Below are 20,641 nucleotides of genomic sequence, written 5' to 3' on the forward strand. Positions count from 1 at the left end.
TTTAGTTTCAATACAATCTCTTGTTTTGGGGGAGATATATGTCATGAGGTCTCTTGTATTTGGTCTTTTTGCCTCATTTGAATTCAAAGTCTGTGCTCTTTCCCTTCATATAATCTCTTTGTATCCTTCTCCAGCTCCTACTTCTCATGACACTTCATCACAGTTTACCACCAACCCACTCCTCCATTCTCTGCTACATGTGACCTTAAAAATAATAATAAATAAAATGAACATGTATCTGATGATATATGGTTTAATGTCACAAAGTCCCCCCTATCAGAAGGCTAGGATGGTACCCCTCAAAGGGGGCTTTGTAGCATGGAATTTAATGAACCATGCCCTTGGTTCAACTTTGCCGGTGGCAGGGTTCGAACCATCATCTCCTCGACCTTCACCGCAAGTAATGATGCCCTAACCCGCTCAGCCAGCAAGCTTCCATATATATATATATAGATATATGAAAGATAAAAACAAACTCCTTGTGCACTTACTCAAGAATTTATGACATTCACTTCATGAACAAGTACAAAGAAAATTCTAAAGTGGTCAAATATAAATTTACCTAGGGTAGTTTGAGTCAAAGAATACTTTTTGTTTTGACTGTGTGGAGGAAAAATAGAAAAAGAGGGATTAACCTCTTGCAAATCTTTATTTTCTTTTTTTATACTGAAGTCCATATTATGCTGGATGGGCATTCACCAGCAACAAGAAAACTTTTTTTTTCTATTTCTTGAGCACAAGCAGAGATTTCATCATTACAAACTGAAAACAACTGCTCCAATCCAAATGTCACAAATGACTGTGGGAAACGAAAGGACCAAATAGCAAGGATTCACTATTCAAATGGCTGAGTGTTTAATTCATTAACATCAAAGATGATAGCAACATTTTAATCATGATGGAGATGAAGACTTTGCAAAGAAAATAATTGTGTATCATGCACTTTTTGACTAGTTTAGTGTATAAACATAATGTACAATTCACACTTCTTTCATTGTTATACATATCACATATGGTTCTCAAGCCAACATTTGTCATTCATGTCTCAGCTACAACTGTCAGCATCACTGTCTGTTTCTTGAATGCTGTCAATTAGGAAGATAGTATTCAACAAGTCACATGGAATGGACATAAAGATTAACTAAATGATGTTGATAAACTCTCACCTGAGCTATACACATAATGATATCTGAATTACCTAGGTCAACATCACTCGACATTTTCTTTCTGTTGTGACAAGCCACTTGTGTAACGGATACCTATCACAATTATAATAAACTCTCACATAATTGTTCACACTAAATGAAGAAGCCATCCAAAAATGAACAAAGCAATACTTGGTCAACAGGAGCTATCCATTTTTATTTCTTTCTTTTGCCTTATAAACAAGATTAAAGTAGGTACTGTACAAAATATAATTTGGTACACACAACTTGCACTCAGACATGCAAGATATCTACATATATAACAAGTCCTTGCAGTTTATATTAGCTGTGTTTTAGAACTTCTTCTGTTACTGACGTTACAGTTAACAAGGCATACTTTCCAGGCCTAGACAAGGCTGAATAACAAATGTGCCTCATCTAGGATGTAAAAACGTGCTTTATTAAGTGTAATTTCCGTAACATATATTAACTTCCTCAATAACCACCTTAGCAAAATGTATGAACTAACTGTACTTACTATTCAATGACAAATTAATACTTTCGATATAGTGCCACTTTATACATTTTGTTCTGACAAATGACAGATGATCTTTACTTCAAGGGTGTTGATAAACATTACCCTTCAGTACAGGGTCCACCACTTAGCTAAATAAAATAATTTGGTATTAGTCATACTAAAAGTAGTGAAGAACTCCAGTATATTGATGGGGATTAGTGGAGAGATGATGATAATGTGCGACAGAGATGCATGAGGTAAGGAAAGGTACAACACAAAGTTCAAATGATCTGGAAAGCAAGCTTGAATGTTATAATTACACTTGGGGCTTCCTGTCTTTAACATATATTCTGTGCTTCATCTCGTTTCCATTTATTTTCTTATTAACAAAAAATTGGAATGGCATATCACTTCCTCCACAATAGCCAACATAAAACCAAGTACATCTTAGGCCAAGATAAGAGGGAGGGAAGAGGGTAGAGGAGAGCGGAGTATGATAGGGATGGAATGGGTGGGAGTGGTTTTTATGCTTTTGTTTTTTGGTTACCTCCCTTATAAGGGGGAAAAAAGCCTTTGGTGTATATATATACATATGTATGTATATAACCTAGATATGGACCAAAAGATATAGACTTCGTAACCAAGTAATAAGCGCTGAAACTATCAGTTGTTTTAAGATACGATTAGACAACTTTATGGATATGGAGCTGCCTATTGTAGGCCTTATGGTCTCTTGCAGTCTCCTTCATTCTTATGTTGTTATGTTATGTTCTGTCGGCATGCTCCGCCTTTGTAATCCTTTGTAATGTATGTATATACCTATTAGGCTTTAAAGTGCTGTGTTCATAAAGTATGTCATAACAGATGTGATGTTTGCTTATGTTTGAGGTGAAAGAGAGGCTGCATCAGGGTTGCGTGATATCAGCAATGTTGTTCAATGTGTATATAGATGGGATGGTAAGAGAGGTAAACACAAGTGGAAGGTAGAGATTTAGAATTGGTGGAGGAAAACAGGACACGAGAAATGAACTATCAGTTATTTGCAGCTGACATTGCAATTCTGAGGAAAAACAAAAATTTGGTTAGTGAGCTTGGAAGGGTATGTGATAGTTTCTTGTCAATATAAACAAAAATAAAGTGATGAGATGTGCATGGAATAATGATGGTAGTAGGTTGAATGTGTGAAGGGTGAGACTTGATGGAATGGAGAGTTTCAAGTACTGTATCTGAGGTCACATGTGGTGGTCACTTGGGTAGTACAGGAAGCGAGTAAATATATGGGTGGAATGAAGTGTTATGAAAAGTAGGTGCTTGGGGATGAATACATCGAGAACATTGAATGAAGGAGTGATTATATCCATGGTGCTGTATAATGCAGGGAATTGGAATACAAGGAAGACAAAGTAGAAAAGAAAATGTTTTTGAGATGAAGAAGCCAAGATAGATATTACAAGAATGGATATTGATAAATGTATGTAAACAATACAGAGAAGGGAATTGGGAAGAAAACTGTCAGACAGGGTTGAATAGAATGCCGAGGTAGCTTGGGCACATAGAATGAACGAGTAAAGGATATTAAAGTGAGTGTGGAAAGTGGAAATGAATAGCAAGCTCCAGAGAGGGATTGAGAATGAAATAGAATTGATGGGGCACCGAATGCATGTGCAAAACATAGGAGTGAATGGAGATACATCAATTATATGAATGAGGGGATGATACAACCTGAAGGGATGCTCATCTCATCTTCATAATCTACTGCTGAACTGAAGAGGAGGGTAACCATATGGTGAAGCAGTGAGATTCATCCACTTCATGCTGTCAGACCATGCTGTGGAGGAGTTGTGCCTTGCTGTATTGCTTTTAATTTAAGCAATGTGATAAGAGATGGCTGAAAAGGTTTTATTTGTGTATGATGTGGGTATGTGCTGTGATATGGCCACCCACTCTACATGGGGAAAAGGTCTTTGGTTTGTAATTACCTAGTTGTATCTTATGGGAAGGGGAACTATGCTCATGGCGTCCCATCTTTGTATCTTGCAATGTCTAGTTTGCTCTTAAATTCATGTGTGTGTATCACTGTACACACACACACATATGCATTCATATATATATATATATATATATATATATATATAATATATATATATATATATACATATATATATATTCACACACAAAGAAAAGATTTCTTCACCATTTGCTCCCCTTCCATCTTAGCTCCTTATAGGGTCACATGTACCAGAAAATGGAGTGAAGGTGGAGATAAACTATGGACCAAGGGAAGCAAATAAGGGATTAGGGGGAGAGGAAAGAAAAGGGTCACGAGAAATAGGTATCTTGGGGTAAATGCAAAGAAAAGACTGCAAGAGTGATTGTGCCCACAGCAGTAAGGGGCAGAGACTTGGAATTTGAAGGAGGAAGAAAGTAAGAACCTAAACATGTTTGAGATAAAGTGTTTCAGGAGTATGGTGGAAGTTACTAGGATGGACAGAGTGAGATATGTGGAGGTGTGATGTAGAGCAGGTTTGAAAAGAGAGTTGACAGATGGGGTTGATCAAAGGATGCCGAGATGATTTGGATACACAGAAAGAATGAGTGGGGAATGACTAATGAATTGTTGAAAGCGGAAATGGAATGAACATGAGAGGAAGACCAAGAATGAGGTTGAAGGGAGGAATGGATGCAAGATGAATGTCTGCCAAGCAAGGAAGGGGGACGATAAAAGATGGGAATGAACGGAGATTAGTTGTAAATGATGTGATATGAAAGGTTGTTCTCTAGATTTTGTATGTGGATTAGGGAGATGGGGTTGCCATGTAATGAAACAATGAGGCTAAACTAGTTCTAGCTATCAGGCCCTGCTGTGGAGGTGCTGTGTCTCACTGCATTGCCTCTGACATGAGCAGTGTAGTGGAGGACAGCAGTGTAAGGTGTGTGTTTGCTTTGACTTGACCACCTGCATATGAGGGGAGAGAGATAGAGGGAGAAAAAAAAAAAAAAAAAAAAAAATCTGGTGTATGTGTATGTATACACACATATAATATATATATAAAACATCCTCTACTCAAAATCAATTTGATTGCCATTAATATTCTAACACCTGGCCTCATTCTAATTTTTAGTGAAAGTTAACGACAGTAAACCTGCAGTGTGAAATTACCGGAAAACTACAATTTGGTGGGAAAATAAACATAAATGTTTGAGTACAAAATATAATTTTATGTGTAATCTACTGATGAAGCAACATATACAAAATATAGCTCACTTTCTGGTACTGTATAACATTCAGATACATTTTACATAAGTCACACTTGGTCTTACGAAACACATATATTTCAGACTTACTTCTGATAATACATATTCCACTGAATCATCAAGATATGAGAACCAGGTGCATATACATGATGTAATCACACTTTCCTATTATAATAAAAAAAATTCTTGAAATCTGAAAGAAAAAGAAAAATCTACATCCTGCCTACAGGGGCATAATTTCTTTATAAGATAACTAGACTCCTAATATTTCTCAACAATCATAGAGACTGAATTCATTGGATTACCATACCATTCAGACTTGTTCATTGCCAGTATCACTTAAGTTAATCAAAATATTTTGCATGTCTACTCAATATCTGAAGTTTTAATTATTGCAATTTTGTTTGTTCTATTTTGGTATGTGATATTCCTCAACAGTTTGTCACTACAGTAAGTCCTCCTTATATGGTAATTCTTTATCTGATAAATTCACAGTTACGGTATTTGGTAATCACTACCCTCGATTCTATTTACGGTAAGAAAAATTCACAGATACAGTATCTGCTCGTGTTTTGAAGAGGAAAGAGCAGGGAGAAGGTACGTCTGCCATATTCTATTATTACATGGTATAATGGGTTCAGTATACGGTAATTTCAATTTGCGGTAAGGTTTTCAGGAACGCATATGTACCGTATAACGAAGACTTACTGTACTTGTAGTTCTACCGTACTGGCAATGAACATCATACTTTCGGCCACGTCAATAAGTGGAACATAAAATTATTATTCTAATCTTTTTTCACAGTTTACCAATAACCTTCATAAATAACATTAACTTTATTCTCTGCCACTTTATTTAAATTCTACAGAAATCTGCTCTTCCTCAGAAAAAAATATACTTATTAGGATTCAGAGTACAACTCTACATGTGCAATAGAGGTGGTTTCATCAAACAATATATAAACGACTGGCTTAGTCTGTAACACCTAAGTAACCTATGATTGAGTAAAAAGAAGAATATGTCATAATTACTAAAGATGACTTGTTACTCCACTATCATCTCTGAAGTCTTGCTAAACAAATGCACACACACACATGTACTAGTACCAGTATACTACATTTGGCAGAACCATGAAAAGCAAGATTGACATGAAATCTATGTAGAAAAAAAGGACATATATATATATATATAACATATACAAGACAAAACAAAAATGATGAAGAAAGGATAAGACAAATGAATTGCGGAACTATCGGGACTTAGAGAAGTATAGGCATGAATGTTTTGAAGATCCACGAGGGTAGCACGTTGCCATCATCAGAGCAGCAAAGCACCAGTTCACCCTCTGTATAGCCCATCCATCCACTTATTTATATTATTATTGAAAAAAAAAATATATATATATATAAGAAAAAGAAAAAATTCTGTGCCTAGATACTTTCCATTTTCTTTGCTACCAGAAGCACAAACTTTAAAATGTCTGTGAAGTACAAAATCCAGATACTATGTTTCATTCAGTGAAGTATATACTTTCAGTATCAAAAAGATCTACATCATAAAACTAATTTCAGTCATCACTGGATTTTTCAAAATCAAATGTTCTTTTCTTTCCAGCATGCGTCTATGGGTGATTGGCTTATAAACTGTTAATATCCCATTTGTTTTTCTCAAGCTTCTCCTTCACTTATGCTTGCTAAGACATGCTTAACAGTCCATGCAAAAACAGCAAAACCAATAATTACAAGAATGTTAGTAAGTGCGGACAATTGTCCAGGGTCAGGCTTGTTTCTGGCAAGACTTTCGTCATTTCCTAAAGCATCACCATTGCTTTGTAAATCACAATTTTTAAAGCGGTCAGCTAATTCCTGTTCTTTTTGTGCTTGTTTTCTCTTCATTTCCTGAAAGAGATAAGTTGAATTAATAACAATAGTCCCATGACTATTCTACATACATACACATACCAATGGCTTTTTCCCCCCCGTATATGGGAGATAGCCAAAAACAAAGACATAAAATCCACTCCCACCCTTTCATCCACACATACTCCACTCACATTCACCATCCCTCCCTCCCTCTTATCTTGGCTCCTCCTGGATGACAGGTCATCCCTGCATCTTGCCCAGAAACCTGAGTCAGAAGCAATGTAGCAAGATACAGCACATCCACAGCATGGCTGCTTCATTAAATCAGCAATTCCCCCCCCCCCTTCTCTGTCCCCTCATGCAGAAAAAGAGATGGGGAGAAATCACTTTGGACTGCATCAAAATATCTTTCAAACATACTCCCTCATCCCCATATCCCCCACCCACTCCCTTCCATGTATCACAGCATCATCCATACACAACCATTTTCTCCTCACTCCTATCTAATGTCTTCTCCTTTCCTTCCTCAACATACATTCCCCTTTTTCCCAATGCTCTTTTTACCCCATCCATCTCATCTCATCCCTGGAAACCCCCTCATGTTCACACTTTCCACCTCTGCCTTCCACACCTCTTTAACTAATCATTCTTCACTTATTCTTTCCATGTGTCCAAACCATCCAAATACTCTTTCATCAAACCTATCTCCCAACTCCCTTTCCATCCCCATTCTCCTCCTCACCTTATTTCTTACTCTATTCAGACTAGTAACCCCTACCATACTTCTCAGGCATTTCATCTCAAACACATTTAAACTCTTCCTCTCTTATGTTCCATTTTTCTGATCATACAGTGCTGTTGGCACAATTATTCCTTCACACAATCTCCTCTTAGCACCCATTCCCGAACATCTATTTCTTATTACTTTTTAATCTCCAAAGGCTTTTATTTGTTTCAATCTACATTCTACCTCCACCTCCACTCCTCTGCTGCCAAATTATCTAAAGCTACCCACTTCCTCCAGTCTCTCTCCCTTAATACTCACTTCTAATTTGTACATCTTATCACCTTAATTTTACCCACATTTATCTTCAAATTCTTTATTTCGCACACCTTCCCAAACTCCATTCCTCCTCTGATCCTGCTACAAGCAGTGTTGTCAGCAAACAACAACTGGCTTATCTCCCATTTTTCTCCATTTTCTTTAACCATCTCTAATCCACGGCCCATTACCCTTGCAATAAAATAATAAACACAACCAAATTAAGAGAAAATGACAAACCTCAACAATATCAGGAAACAGATCACAGAAGGTTCTATCCTTTAGGTTAAAGTTCCAACTCTGTTGAGCCAACTGTTGTTTCTCATAGTCTCCTGTCTCTATACTACCAAATGTGGGTGATTTCTCCAACTGTGGGAAGAAAAATAAATAAACAAAAAATAGATAAATAATATACATACATATACCAAAGGCTTTTTCCCCCTTACAAGGGAGGTAGCCAAAAAGAAAAAGGCATAAAAACCATTCCCACCCATTCCATCCCTAATACACTCCACTCCCCTCCACCCTCCCTCTTATCTTGGCAACTTCTGGATGACTGGTTATCCCTACATCTTGTCCACTGCCCTGGGTCAGAGGCAGTGTTGCAAGACACAGCACATCCACAGCAAGGCCACTTCATTAAAAAAAAAAAAAAAAAAAAAAAAAAAAAAATATACAGTGCTCGACTAAAGTTCGTGGCGCCTCAGCGAATCTAAACAAAAATGCACAAAAATGTAATTAATCATTATATTTATTGGATTTTTACTCGCCTAATACTTGGTTGGGAGTCCTTTGCGCTTTAACACAGCCTCAAGACGACGTGGAAGTGAAGCAGCTAGGTTGTGGAGGGTTGTAGGCTCAAAATTATCCCAGATTTCCTGAATGGCTGCCTCGAGCTTGGGTATAGAGCTGACGTCTTTGCCTTGTAACCTCTTCTTTATAATGTGCCACAAATTTTCAATTGGGTTCAAATCAGGGCTATTACCTGGCCAGTCCTTTATAAAGTTCACTTCACAGTCGTTGAGCCAAGTAGTGATGGATTTAGCAGTGTGGCAGGGGGCACCGTCCTGCTGAAAAACTTTGGCACCTTTTTTTTCAAATGATTCAGGTAAATGTTCACACAGAAGCTCCAAGTACACGTTTTGGTTCACTTTTAAGTTCTTGGGTAACACTACTAATGACCCCAAGCCCTTGCCGCTGAAACAGCCCCACACCATTAAAGTATCAGGGAATTTGACAGTACCCTTGACGTACCGAGGGTCAAGCGGGTCACTTCCATGTCGCCGGTACACCTTTGCACCACGGTTACAGGTGACACTGAAGGTGGCCTCGTCAGACCACAAAACGTCAAGCCAGTCGTCCTCAGTCCAGTGAGAGTATTTCTTGGCAAATTCAATCCTTCTGGCTTTCTGCTTCTTGGTGACAAGTGGCTTAGCAACAGGCTGGTGACTCATGTACCCAAGCTCATGCACCCTTCGTGACACTGTCCTCACAGACACCTCACCAAACACCCCAGGGTTCTGTTCCTTCACTACCCTTGCTGTCTTACGAAGAGATGCCTCTAGAGTTCGTTTTATGATGGTATCTGCCCTTGTAGAAGTCTTTCTAGGGCATCCTGAGCGTGGTTTTTTGAGCAGGCAAAATATCATCTGCCAAATCTCTTGCACATGCACACCACTTCCTCACTGTAGACTTTGCACAGCTTAACTGTTCACTTATTTCCTTCGTTTTCTTGCCTGATTCACGTAGAGCAATGATCTGGGCTATTAACTGCTTGCTTCTATAAGCTGCATCGGCCATGGTAAGGTCACAGGCAATGGTAAGGTCACAGGATTGGAGCTACCAAAAAAAATGTACCACAGACACTCTCTCACAATGACAGCCACGTGGCAACTGAGTGGTGTTGTCTGGCATCTCTTCGTAAGACAGCAAGGGTAGTGAAGGAACAGAACCCTGGGGTGTTTGGTGAGGTGTCTGTGAGGACAGTGTCACGAAGGGTGCATGAGCTTGGGTACGTGAGTCACCAGCCTGTTGCTAAGCCACTTGTCACCAAGAAGCAGAAAGCCAGAAGGATTGAATTTGCCAAGAAATACTCTCACTGGACTGAGGACGACTGGCTTGACGTTTTGTGGTCTGACGAGGCCACCTTCAGTGTCACCTGTAACCGTGGTGCAAAGGTGTACCGGCGACATGGAAGTGACCCGCTTGACCCTCGGTACGTCAAGGGTACTGTCAAATTCCCTGATACTTTAATGGTGTGGGGCTGTTTCAGCGGCAAGGGCTTGGGGTCATTAGTAGTGTTACCCAAGAACTTAAAAGTGAACCAAAACGTGTACTTGGAGCTTCTGTGTGAAAATTTACCTGAATCATTTGAAAAAACAGGTGCCACAGTTTTTCAGCAGGACAGTGCCCCCTGCCACACTGCTAAATCCATCACTACTTGGCTCAACGACTGTGAAGTGAACTTTATAAAGGACTGGCCAGGTAATAGCCCTGATTTGAACCCAATTGAAAATTTGTGGCACATTATAAAGAAGAGGTTACAAGGCAAAGACGTCAGCTCTATACCCAAGCTCGAGGCAGCCATTCAGGAAATCTGGGATAATTTTGAGCCTACAACCCTCCACAACCTAGCTGCTTCACTTCCACATCATCTTGAGGCTGTGTTAAAGCGCAAAGGACTCCCAACCAAGTATTAGGTGAGTAAAAATCCAATAAATATAATGATTAATTACATTTTTGTGCATTTTTGTTTAGATTCGCTGAGGCGCCGCGAACTTTTGTCGAGCACTGTATATATATAATATATATATACATATATAATATATATATACATATATAATATATATATATATATACATATATATATATGTATGTATGTATAAAAGAAATGGAAGCAACAATAATAACTACAATAATAATAATATACACACACATACTTTAAAACAGACTGAAAGAAATTCATGAATACCACTAGAACACCGTTTCCCAACCTGGGGTAGCACCCCCTGGGGGTGCTGAAATCAATAATAGGGGGTGCTGGGAAGAGATGCATACAAAAATCACATTGATATATGTATCATTAATTACCCAGTTGTGCATATTTAACTTTTTCCATGGTATTTCATTTTTGTAGGATGTTCTTAATTCTTCTACAAACAATATTGTCAATTTGTTTCAGTTCTAAGGAATCAAGAAAATAAGTCATCAGGCAGTACACTTCACTTTCTTTTATCCTTCTAATAACAAGATAGGGGTGCTGGACTGCTTAGACATGATAACAGGGGGTGCTATGTTCGGAAAAGGATGGGAAATGCTGCACTAGAACTATGAGGATGACTGCATTGTGAACAGCTGCCCAGGATGTAACACTTTACCCCATACCATACAACACATAGAGGAAGACTGCATTATACACAATCATGCATGCAAACAACACAACATACACTCTATAAAGGATTTGTGGGAAAACCCAGTTTCGGCTGTGGCATTCCTTGGGGAGACGGGACTGCTCGGACAGACAGTCTAGGGAACGACAACAACAACAACTATGAGGATATGTGAAATCTTTCTTTACATTTACAATCTGGGAGTGAACAAATATAGGCCAAAGATTAATGAAAGGAAGAAGAATACACAAAATTGGTTCAACAAAAGATGTGAGGAGTGGAAAAAAAGGGATGTAGCTTCGCAAGAATGGAGAGAGAAGCAGCAAAACAAATTAAGCTTACGGTAAATACGAGCCAGAAATGACTACACAGTACAAGAATCCACATGGAGGAGGAAAGGAATTTTGAAAGAGGCAAAGAAGATAAACATAAAGATAAACTGAAATGGTTTTACAAGTTCATCAATGGTAAATTGAGACACATGGAAGTAATCAAGGTAGTGGGCAGTGAGGTCTTTAAGGATGTTTCAGCTCATGCAGAAATAATGAATGAAAGTTTCCAATCTGTTTTCACAAAGAAGAGCATTTTCTTTAGAGAAAGGCAAGGTCAGCAAAAGTTTAGGTTTTGAAAATATTAATGTAGAAGTGAGGGAAGTACTTAATCTTTTGGGATTGTTGGGTGTGAGAAAAGCTATAGGATCTGATGGGACCTTAAACTGGATACTTAAATAATGTATAGCACAACAGTCTTGTTATACGGTTAAAAGAAGGAATAGAGCCACAGGATTGGGAAAAAGTGAATGTGGTACCAATTCACAAAGGTGGAAGTAAGGAGGCACCACTAAACTATAGGCTGATATCATTGGCCAGCTACCAGAAGAGGCTGGACGACCGTGTTGTGAACAGCTGCCCAGGATGTAACACTTCACCCCATACCATACAACACATAATGGAAGACTGCATTATACACAATCATGCACGCAAACAACACAACATACACTCTATAAAGGATTTGTGGGAAAACCCAGTTTCGGCTGTGGCCTTCCTTGGGGAGACGGGACTGCTCGGACAGACAGTCTAGGGAACGACAACAACAACAACAGTGATATTATGTGGAAGGAGTGTGTGAGATTGATGGGTCAAATATCTTCATGAGATATTTTGATACAGTTTGCTTTTAGATCTGGAAGGTTATATGTATCAAACCTTTTAAGCTTTCACCTGAGAGTGATCAATATACTGTCCCAATTTGAAGGCTGGGTGGACTATATCTTGGTCTAAAGAAGGCTTTTGATGAAGTACGTCACAGTTGCCTTATGTAGAAACTGAAGCATATTGGAGGACTATAAAGTAAACTACCCAAATGGATGAGGAAAGTAGTAAAGGAAAAGATGTTGGAATGGAGAGCAGTAATGAGCAGAGTTCCACAAGGTTCAGTGTTAACACCCGTTTTTTATCTATGTTAATGACATGTTTGCAGATGAGGAAAAAATCATGAGAAGAGTGAAAAATGAGGAGGACTCTAGGCTGTTACAAAAAGATCTAAACATAATATTATCATGGAGCCAAGAATGGAAAATAAATTTCAATGCCAAAAAATGCAAAGTATTGGAATGGTAATAGCTCTAAAAGACCCTTTCTGAACTATTCCTTGGGAAGTTAATCTATTACAAGAGCAAAAGAGGAAAATTACTTGGGAGCGTTGATAAAAGAATGATACTGGCTTCAAGTTAATTTCGACAAAGAAGTTGATAAAGCGTATGGATTTTTTTTGGAGCATATGTGTGTCAGCAAGTGTTTTGTACATAAACATATAGCAATTCCAACTCGCCCCCAACACTGCTTCCCACAGTGAGGATAGAGACCACGAAGCCTGGCATAGGTGGGTTGTGTCTCCTCTCCCTTGTTATTCTGTGTGCTTCTTGTTGATTCTGCTCAATTAGCTCCATGCTCATCTTGAGCAAGGTTCTGCAGTGCTTTCTGTCACTGGCCAAATCTTCCCGTCATCAATTGGGATTGAAGTGACCTTTAAATTACATTTGAGGACATCTTTGAAGCACAGCTTCAGGCCATCAAAAGAACACATGCCATCACACAGCTTTGAGTATGTGACCATCCTCCATCCTGACCACATGTCCAGCCCATCTCATGTTGGCTGTGGCTATTGAGGCTTTGATGTTGGGCATCTTAGCCCAGTCAAGAACCTCAACATTTAGCACACATACAGAGTTCAGCCGCTTTATGTGTCACCTGTGCAGAGTACTGGGCACAGGGAAGGGTTCCAGGGCACAGAGAAGGGTTGAGACTACAACAACTTGGTACATTGCCAATTTGGTTTCAAGCTTTAGATCATGGTTATTCCAAGTACCATTGTGAAGTTTTCCAAAAGTGAGTTGATATTGGTCTTCAATTTCCTTCTTTCACACACCTTCCTCAATCACTCCTCTGATCCCACTACAAGTGCAGTGTTGTCAGCAAAGAACAACTGTCTTATCTCCCATTTTTCTCCATTTTTTTTTAACCATCTCCAATCCCTGGTCCTTTACCTTGTGTTTACCTCTTGCACCACTCCATCCATGTATAAATTTGGATAGCCAAAGTGACATAACATATCCCTGGCAAAGTCCCACCTTTACATCAAACCACTAACTCTTTCCATTTTTAATTCTAACACAAGCTCCACTACTTTCGTAAAAACTCTTGACTGCTCTTAACAGCTTTCCTCCTATCCCATATATCTGCAATACCTCCCACAGTGCTTTCCTGTCTACCCTGTCATAAATGTTTTCCAAATACATAAAAGGCCCCCCAAAAAAATTCTTACCTTTTCCTAAAGCTTTCTCACATATCTGCCTTATCACAAAAATTTCATCCATGCAATCCCTACCTTTCCTAAATCCACACTGTTCCTCATCAATTACTCCCTCTGTTCCTCTCCTAATCCTCTCAATCAAAACCCTCCCACAAACCTTCCCAATTACACTTGTCCAGTCCTCTGGTACTCTACCCTCTTTTAGACAAACATTAAACAACTTAACCAGCCAGTCCCCCATCACTGTACCTCCCTTTCATAGACACTGCATGGCACCTATCCAACCCAGAAGCCTTACCTATCATCATAATTTAAATAACGGCATTCACTTCATCTTACCTTATTTCTCCTCCATTTTCCTAATTCATCATTGTCATTTTCTTAGCACTTCCACTGCAACTACCTTTCTCTCCTTATCCTCCTTCATATCTAGCAATTCCCAAAAATACTCAACCCATCTTCCTCTTACTGCACCTTTTACCTTTTCTACACATGCTGTAGTGAAACTTGTTACTTTTGCTAGTCATCTCAGCACCCCTGTAAACCATCCCACAAACCGGAGCTGCCTAGTGTAGGCCTTATGGTCTCTTGCAGTCTCCTTTATTCTTATGTTCTTAAACCCCAGGTTGATAATCCCTACTCTAAAAGATACTCCAAATGGGAGATACAAGTTTTACAAGAGCTTTACCAGCCCCCACCAAGAGATCAATACCGTGGTAGCTGCCACAATCATATTTGTTACCTTTTCACTTATAAATAGATGCATTTTTTACATCTAGGAATTGTTGAGGCAGGTTACCACTCTCCTATCACAGAACAAACAGGTTTGAAAGTTCTTCAACTTGGCAGTCTCCACATGTTTGAGTAGCTTGGCAACACTGTCAATTCCAGGAGCCTTTCCATCTCTCAGACTCTTTACAGCAGTTTTTACTTCATTTGATGTAGGAAGGTGTGCAACAGAGTGATTAGAAGACTTCTACTCCAGGTCCTGCAGAGCTTCAGGGCTTGAAGTGGGGTTGCGATTCAACAGCTGTGAATAGTGACATTTCTACATATCTGTTATGTCATCTACATTGGTAAGTAGGGTCCTACCATTGTTGTCCAGACCACAGGCAACCAAGCTCAACTGTGGACCATACACTTCACGTAGAACAGCTTCAAATTTTTTATATCTGCGGTCTATTGAGTTTTCTGAGATCTATTCGACCACCATTGGTTTTTGAGTACACACAGCTGACACTGAAGCTGTGCATGTGCCTCACAGAGATCAATCTTGGCCCTTTTTTGTTACTTCGCCATGCAGCATAGCTTCATAAGCTCTATTCTTAGCAGCAATAAGGGTTATAAATTTATCTTTGTTTTCAACAAACCAGTCAGGTGATCTTTGCTGTGATTTACCAAAGTTTTCCAAGGCTGCTTCTCTGACTGCAGCCTTTAGAAGGAACCACCACTCTTCTATTACACATGGCCAGAATACCTATCACTTGACTGATATATCAGTAGAAATATATGGACTGCTGCAGAATATTAAAGAGGATTTTTTACTATATGGTTGACGAGATGAAAAAACTCATAAAAACCCTAATCCGCAATAATTAGAATGCGTATCAGTGGTGTGCTCCCCATATAAAGTAAAGGATATGAGACTGAGAATAAAAAGGGCAGTAATTAAGCTGGCTCCCAGCCTGACAGATAAACCCTATAGGAAGAAACTAAAAGTATGGCTCTGCCAGCATTGAAGGCTCAAAGAGAAACTGGTGACATGATTACAGTATTCTGGGTCAGAAACAATGCATCAAGACAGAACATCCACAGCAAGGCCACTTCATTTAATCAGCGACCCCTCACTCCCTCCCCTCATGCAGAAAAAGAGAAGATGGAGAGAAATCCCTTCGGGCTGCGTCAAAATATAATTCACATATACTCCTTCACCTCATCCCCCCACCCACTCCTTTCCATGCATCACAGCATCATCAAGACACAATCACTCTTCGCTCACACCCACCACATATACAAGGAATTCATAGGAGGAAGCCCTCGGTATATATAGATAATAAGAACAAAGCCTCAGTCTAATCCAGATTATTAATGGACTACATCTTACCATGAAGGACAAAAGTCCTGTGAGGATGGTCGCAACAGACCATGCAGGGTTCCATGTGTCAGGATGAAAATCAGATATGGAAAGGCAAAGTCGAGTGTTGGTCTTAAAGCGTCCTGAAGGCGTGAGCATATAGATGCTTGGAGGTCGGAATGGGTATTCCATTGGGAAAACCAACTTGCCATGGTAATATCCACCTTCGTATGGACTCTGTTCTGGACCTTCCACAACATAGTGCCTGAAGTAAATTAATTCTATTTGTAAAATTTCCATAAGATTTGATAATCACTTACAAATTCATAACAAATATATTTGAACCTCAGACAACAATTACTCCATTCAATGAAGAAATCGGTTCACAAAGTCTTGTGAAAATTGTTTGTGTATGTCAACAAATGACACTTTGAGGTATGAACATGCCCATACACCTATATACACAGGAGAATAGGAGACAAAACCCAGTGAGCATTGCTCCTTTCTTGTATGCTACAATTAAGTGAAAACAATTAGGTAAATATACAATCCCAACAGCTCAGTAGCACTTTGGTGTGCTTGCCATAATTATTTCAGTTAGTGAATGTTTTGGTTTAAGAATGGAGTCAGAATGGACTAAGTTCATTATCCAAGGTTCCACTATATATGTAATACAAAGAAAAGAATATTCAAGAACAGTAAATTCATATTTACCATTCTAATATATTTGAAGTGAGTGGTTCTGCTGTGACATATGGTACAGGATCACGCTTTAGTCTCATATAGTCTGCTCTTAATCGTGCAGATGCCGACCCTGAATGTTTTGCCATCCTGAAAAAGCGAAACCAAGAAACAATTATGAAACCTATACATATACCAAAGGCTTTTGCAACATTACAAGGGAGGTAGAAAAAAAGAAGGCATAAAATCCACTCCCACCCATTGCATCCCCATATACTCCACTCCCACCCACCTCCCTCCCTCCCTCTTATCTCGGCTCCTTCTGGATGACAGGTCATCCTTGCTTCTCACCCACTGCCCTGGGTCAGACTTTATATATACACACTTACATATATACCAGGCCTTTACCCTCTCATATTGGGACTGGCTGAGTCAATGCATACACCCTCCCACCTCACTCCTATCCAAAACTCATCCATCGCTATTCCCATCTTAGCACTTTGTGCATCAAGGGTAATCCCTAGCCCCCACCACACCAGTGATGTGCAAAGGTCCGGTGATGCCTGGGGCCAATTCCTTCACTGTATGCCCCAAAGATTCAAGTATAAGGCCTACTACTGAGAATAATATGAGAAAGGAAGAGATTTTGAACATGCAAACAGAGATGAAACATAAAATAAACACTTTATTCAAGTTAAATACAAATTCTGAGAATATTAAGAGAAAGGAAGATATTTTGAATATGCAAACAGTGATGAAACATAAACACTTTATCAAAATTAAATACAAATTAACCAATTTCATTTAGTTCTTTTCCTGAAATTATGTGATTGAATGCCCCTCCCCATTTGGATAGCCAGGGCTACCAACCCTTCAGCCCCCGTCCTACTCTGCCTGCCACTGTACCAGACCTATTCCTTCCTTGAAAATTTCCAAAAGTACTTTACATCTATAAAATTATAAATATAAACAAACTCATATTTCTAAAAATACAATATTCCAAGTAGAATATTTCATTATCAATCTTAACTTACCTATTATTCACTATGACTTGGAAAAAGGATCTTCAGTGACTATTAATGGAAAAAAATCTTTGCATGCATATTTTAGAAGAAGATGCGAAGAACACAAAGAAGAAGAAGAAAAAAAAAAAAAAAACACCAAGTGATAGGGTCCTGGCATTTTTTTAATCCACCCAGACAATTCAAGAAATGGAGAGGAGGAGGAGGAGGAGGAGGAGGAGGAGGAGGAGGAGGAGAAGGAGGAGGAGGAGGAGGAGAAGAAGGAGGAGGAGGAGGAGGAGGAGGAGGAGGAGAAGGAGAAGAAGGAGAAGAAGGAGAAGGAGTCTAATAGCTACTCTGAGAAGTAGTGAAAGGTCATCATGGGTATTACTCCAGAAGTGCATATTTAAGCAATGTACCAATAAAAAAAATAGATAAATTAAAATACATCAATGTAATATTTGTTTTTATTGGCAAAAATCAAAGACAAAAAACCTTGGTAAAAGCAATATACTAGCGACAACTTGGATGTTGGTGACCTTTGAGATGCCATGTCTGTTTTTTTTTTTATTGTGAAAGATGAAGTAACAGAAGTCTAAAAAATTTGTCTAGTCTAGTCTGATGACCTCTACAAATGATGAATGAATACCCCATAGGAGGTTAGGTTAGGTTTGATTAGGCTGGGTTTGATAGACCAATTTATTAGACTTCCATTAGTTCATCTTCCACAACAAACTAAAACAAACATGGCGTCTTGAAGCTCGCTGACGTCCAATTTGTCATTAGTGTATTGCTTTTGGCAACTATTTTTGTTATTTATTTCTGCCAATAAAATTTATATTCAACCCTTACGGTGATTTTGGCCTATCAGCCTCAGTTACAGGAACTGCCACTGTATCCTCTGTTTTGCCTCGTATATAGATGTATTATAATTTAATAAATTTCTATTGATATATCACTTGGGTATGCACCTCTGGAGATTTGCCCTATCATGGCTATGAAGTGAAAATAGCAGACTAATCTAAATCCATTGTTTGGTGACAAGATCTTCATCTTATCCTCCCACAATATTCTTTGAATCCCTCTTTAATTTCTTTTACTTTTATTCTTTCACTTTGACTTTGTCCTACATGATATCAATAATGAAAGAAAATACTTTAAACATATAGCAACGTGATTATTAGAACCAAACACCTTATCAAATATTAACTATGAAATCTTACATAACATGTCAGTTGAAGCCTATTAGTGCTTGATAAAAATTTACCCAGTGTTTCTCTCTCTACTAACAATTCTAACTTATAAAGAAGACTTTACTGCAGTAGTGGTGAGTATATACTAAAGTATTTCTCACTTCAAAGTGAAGTCGAACTACAATTGTTGCACAGTTGATGAGGTTTGAGGAATTAAAGATCTGGCTGGAGAACTTCCTAACCTAAGGATTGTACCAAATGAGATCCCAGTGTTAGGATACACAGAATTCTAGAAACCAGTAGGACTTGCAGTACAAAGATACTGGTATTGGATATGATGGTGGAACACTATAGCTCTAAGTATTTGTCATATTTATTTGGTTTCATTTACTTGCTATATCCAAGTATCAAGCAAGCTATTTGATTCAAGCTAGGTTATAAAGCATTTTGTTACAACTTCAAGCTGCAGATTGAAAATACTATAACAACTTACACCTATTTTTGGGTCTTCTTCCAACTTACCTATAACTTGGGCCCAAAGATGGGTGGTACTTAGAACTTGATCGAAGTTAGAGGCTCGTGCCTCACAGTCGTGGTGATCCACCTCCGATAACTCCTGTCATATGACTCATCTGGCCTGGTATTGAATTAATAGCTGTCCAGCAGCTGGTACAGTATCCTGCTACTGCCGATTCATCAGGTAGTTTTCAGATAATTGCCCAGGTTCCTCTAAAAAATATCCATTGAACACCTCTTCACTTCCCTCGAATTCTTTAGGGCGGGCGATGAAGAGCTTTGGCTCGTTATGGCTGATAAAACACACGAAAACGTTGTATCTTCTTTCAGAGTATTATTCCACACATCTATCTTCTATAATTACAAGTGTGTACAATGATAATTGTTCTGGGCTTGCTAAAATGAAATTGTATAACTTTTAAAGAACAATTATATTTTCAACATCCAGGTGGATGGTCTAAATCCGTGCACATAAATATAAAATACGTGTTATATTAGAACACTAGGCACCGTTATTTGTTAATCACGAACCATAGACTATCTGGTGAATACGAGTACTGCGAGATGTTAGTGGCGAACAGCTGCACTGGAGAAACAGTGACAGCAGCAGCGCTTTCATGCGGAAGCTGTTTGTCACTTATCTCGATGTTTACGTATGCAATACTTCGGGGTTGATTCTAAGTCGAACTCGAATTCATTCATGAATTCGATAGTGAGGAACAGTAATAGAAACAGGGACAAATTTATATTTTTCTTTTCTTTTCTTGGATGTTTGTGAAAATTTCTTACAAGTGTTCGTTATCTAGGAGTATAATTATCTAGTTTCCTGACTTCTCAGAATCACACTATCCATAAAAAATTGCTTTCATCATTTTGACCTTTAGATTTTGAGGGATCCGTTTGTTGGTTGTAGATGGAAATCATGGGAGGGTGTTAATTGAGAAGATTCAGAGAGGAACGGAGAGAGTAATTGGTGAGGAACCGTGTGTGTGTGTGTGATTCACCATGGTCTTGGATCACGTGTTGGACTTGTGATCGACAGTTATTGACCTTCGGGATGAGAGCTCAGAGTTCGCGCGCGTGTGTGGAAGGGTGGTGAGCTAAACACAGAGAACAGTTGGAGTTTTATTCACGGGCATTTCGTCCTTACCAGGA

General features: G+C 38.8%; 1 protein-coding gene across 3 annotated transcripts; it reads right to left on the reverse strand.

Moving 5' to 3' along the window:
- Positions 1–838: 838 nt before the first annotated feature.
- Positions 839–20,161, reverse strand: LOC143019619 (ubiquitin-conjugating enzyme E2 J2-like). 3 transcript variants are annotated; one of them, XM_076175422.1, is made up of 6 exons: positions 20,018–20,161; positions 19,493–19,779; positions 16,810–16,926; positions 16,126–16,360; positions 8,062–8,190; positions 839–6,815 (listed from the first exon to the last, which is right to left on the reverse strand). In XM_076175422.1, the coding sequence occupies exons 3-6, from the start codon at positions 16,923–16,925 to the stop codon at positions 6,585–6,587; spliced, it is 711 nt and encodes a 236-aa protein (XP_076031537.1). In that variant the 5' UTR covers position 16,926; positions 19,493–19,779; positions 20,018–20,161; the 3' UTR covers positions 839–6,584. The 3 variants fall into 3 exon arrangements, with proteins under 3 accessions (XP_076031537.1, XP_076031536.1, XP_076031535.1); XM_076175421.1 differs by having other exon boundaries at positions 19,493–19,882; positions 20,018–20,123; XM_076175420.1 differs by having other exon boundaries at positions 19,493–20,123.
- Positions 20,162–20,641: the final 480 nt, after the last annotated feature.

The sequence above is a fragment of the Oratosquilla oratoria genome, chromosome 37 (genome assembly GCF_046742065.1).
Source record: "Oratosquilla oratoria isolate Oo_2021 chromosome 37, ASM4674206v1, whole genome shotgun sequence".
Classification (NCBI taxonomy): domain Eukaryota; kingdom Metazoa; phylum Arthropoda; class Malacostraca; order Stomatopoda; family Squillidae; genus Oratosquilla; species Oratosquilla oratoria.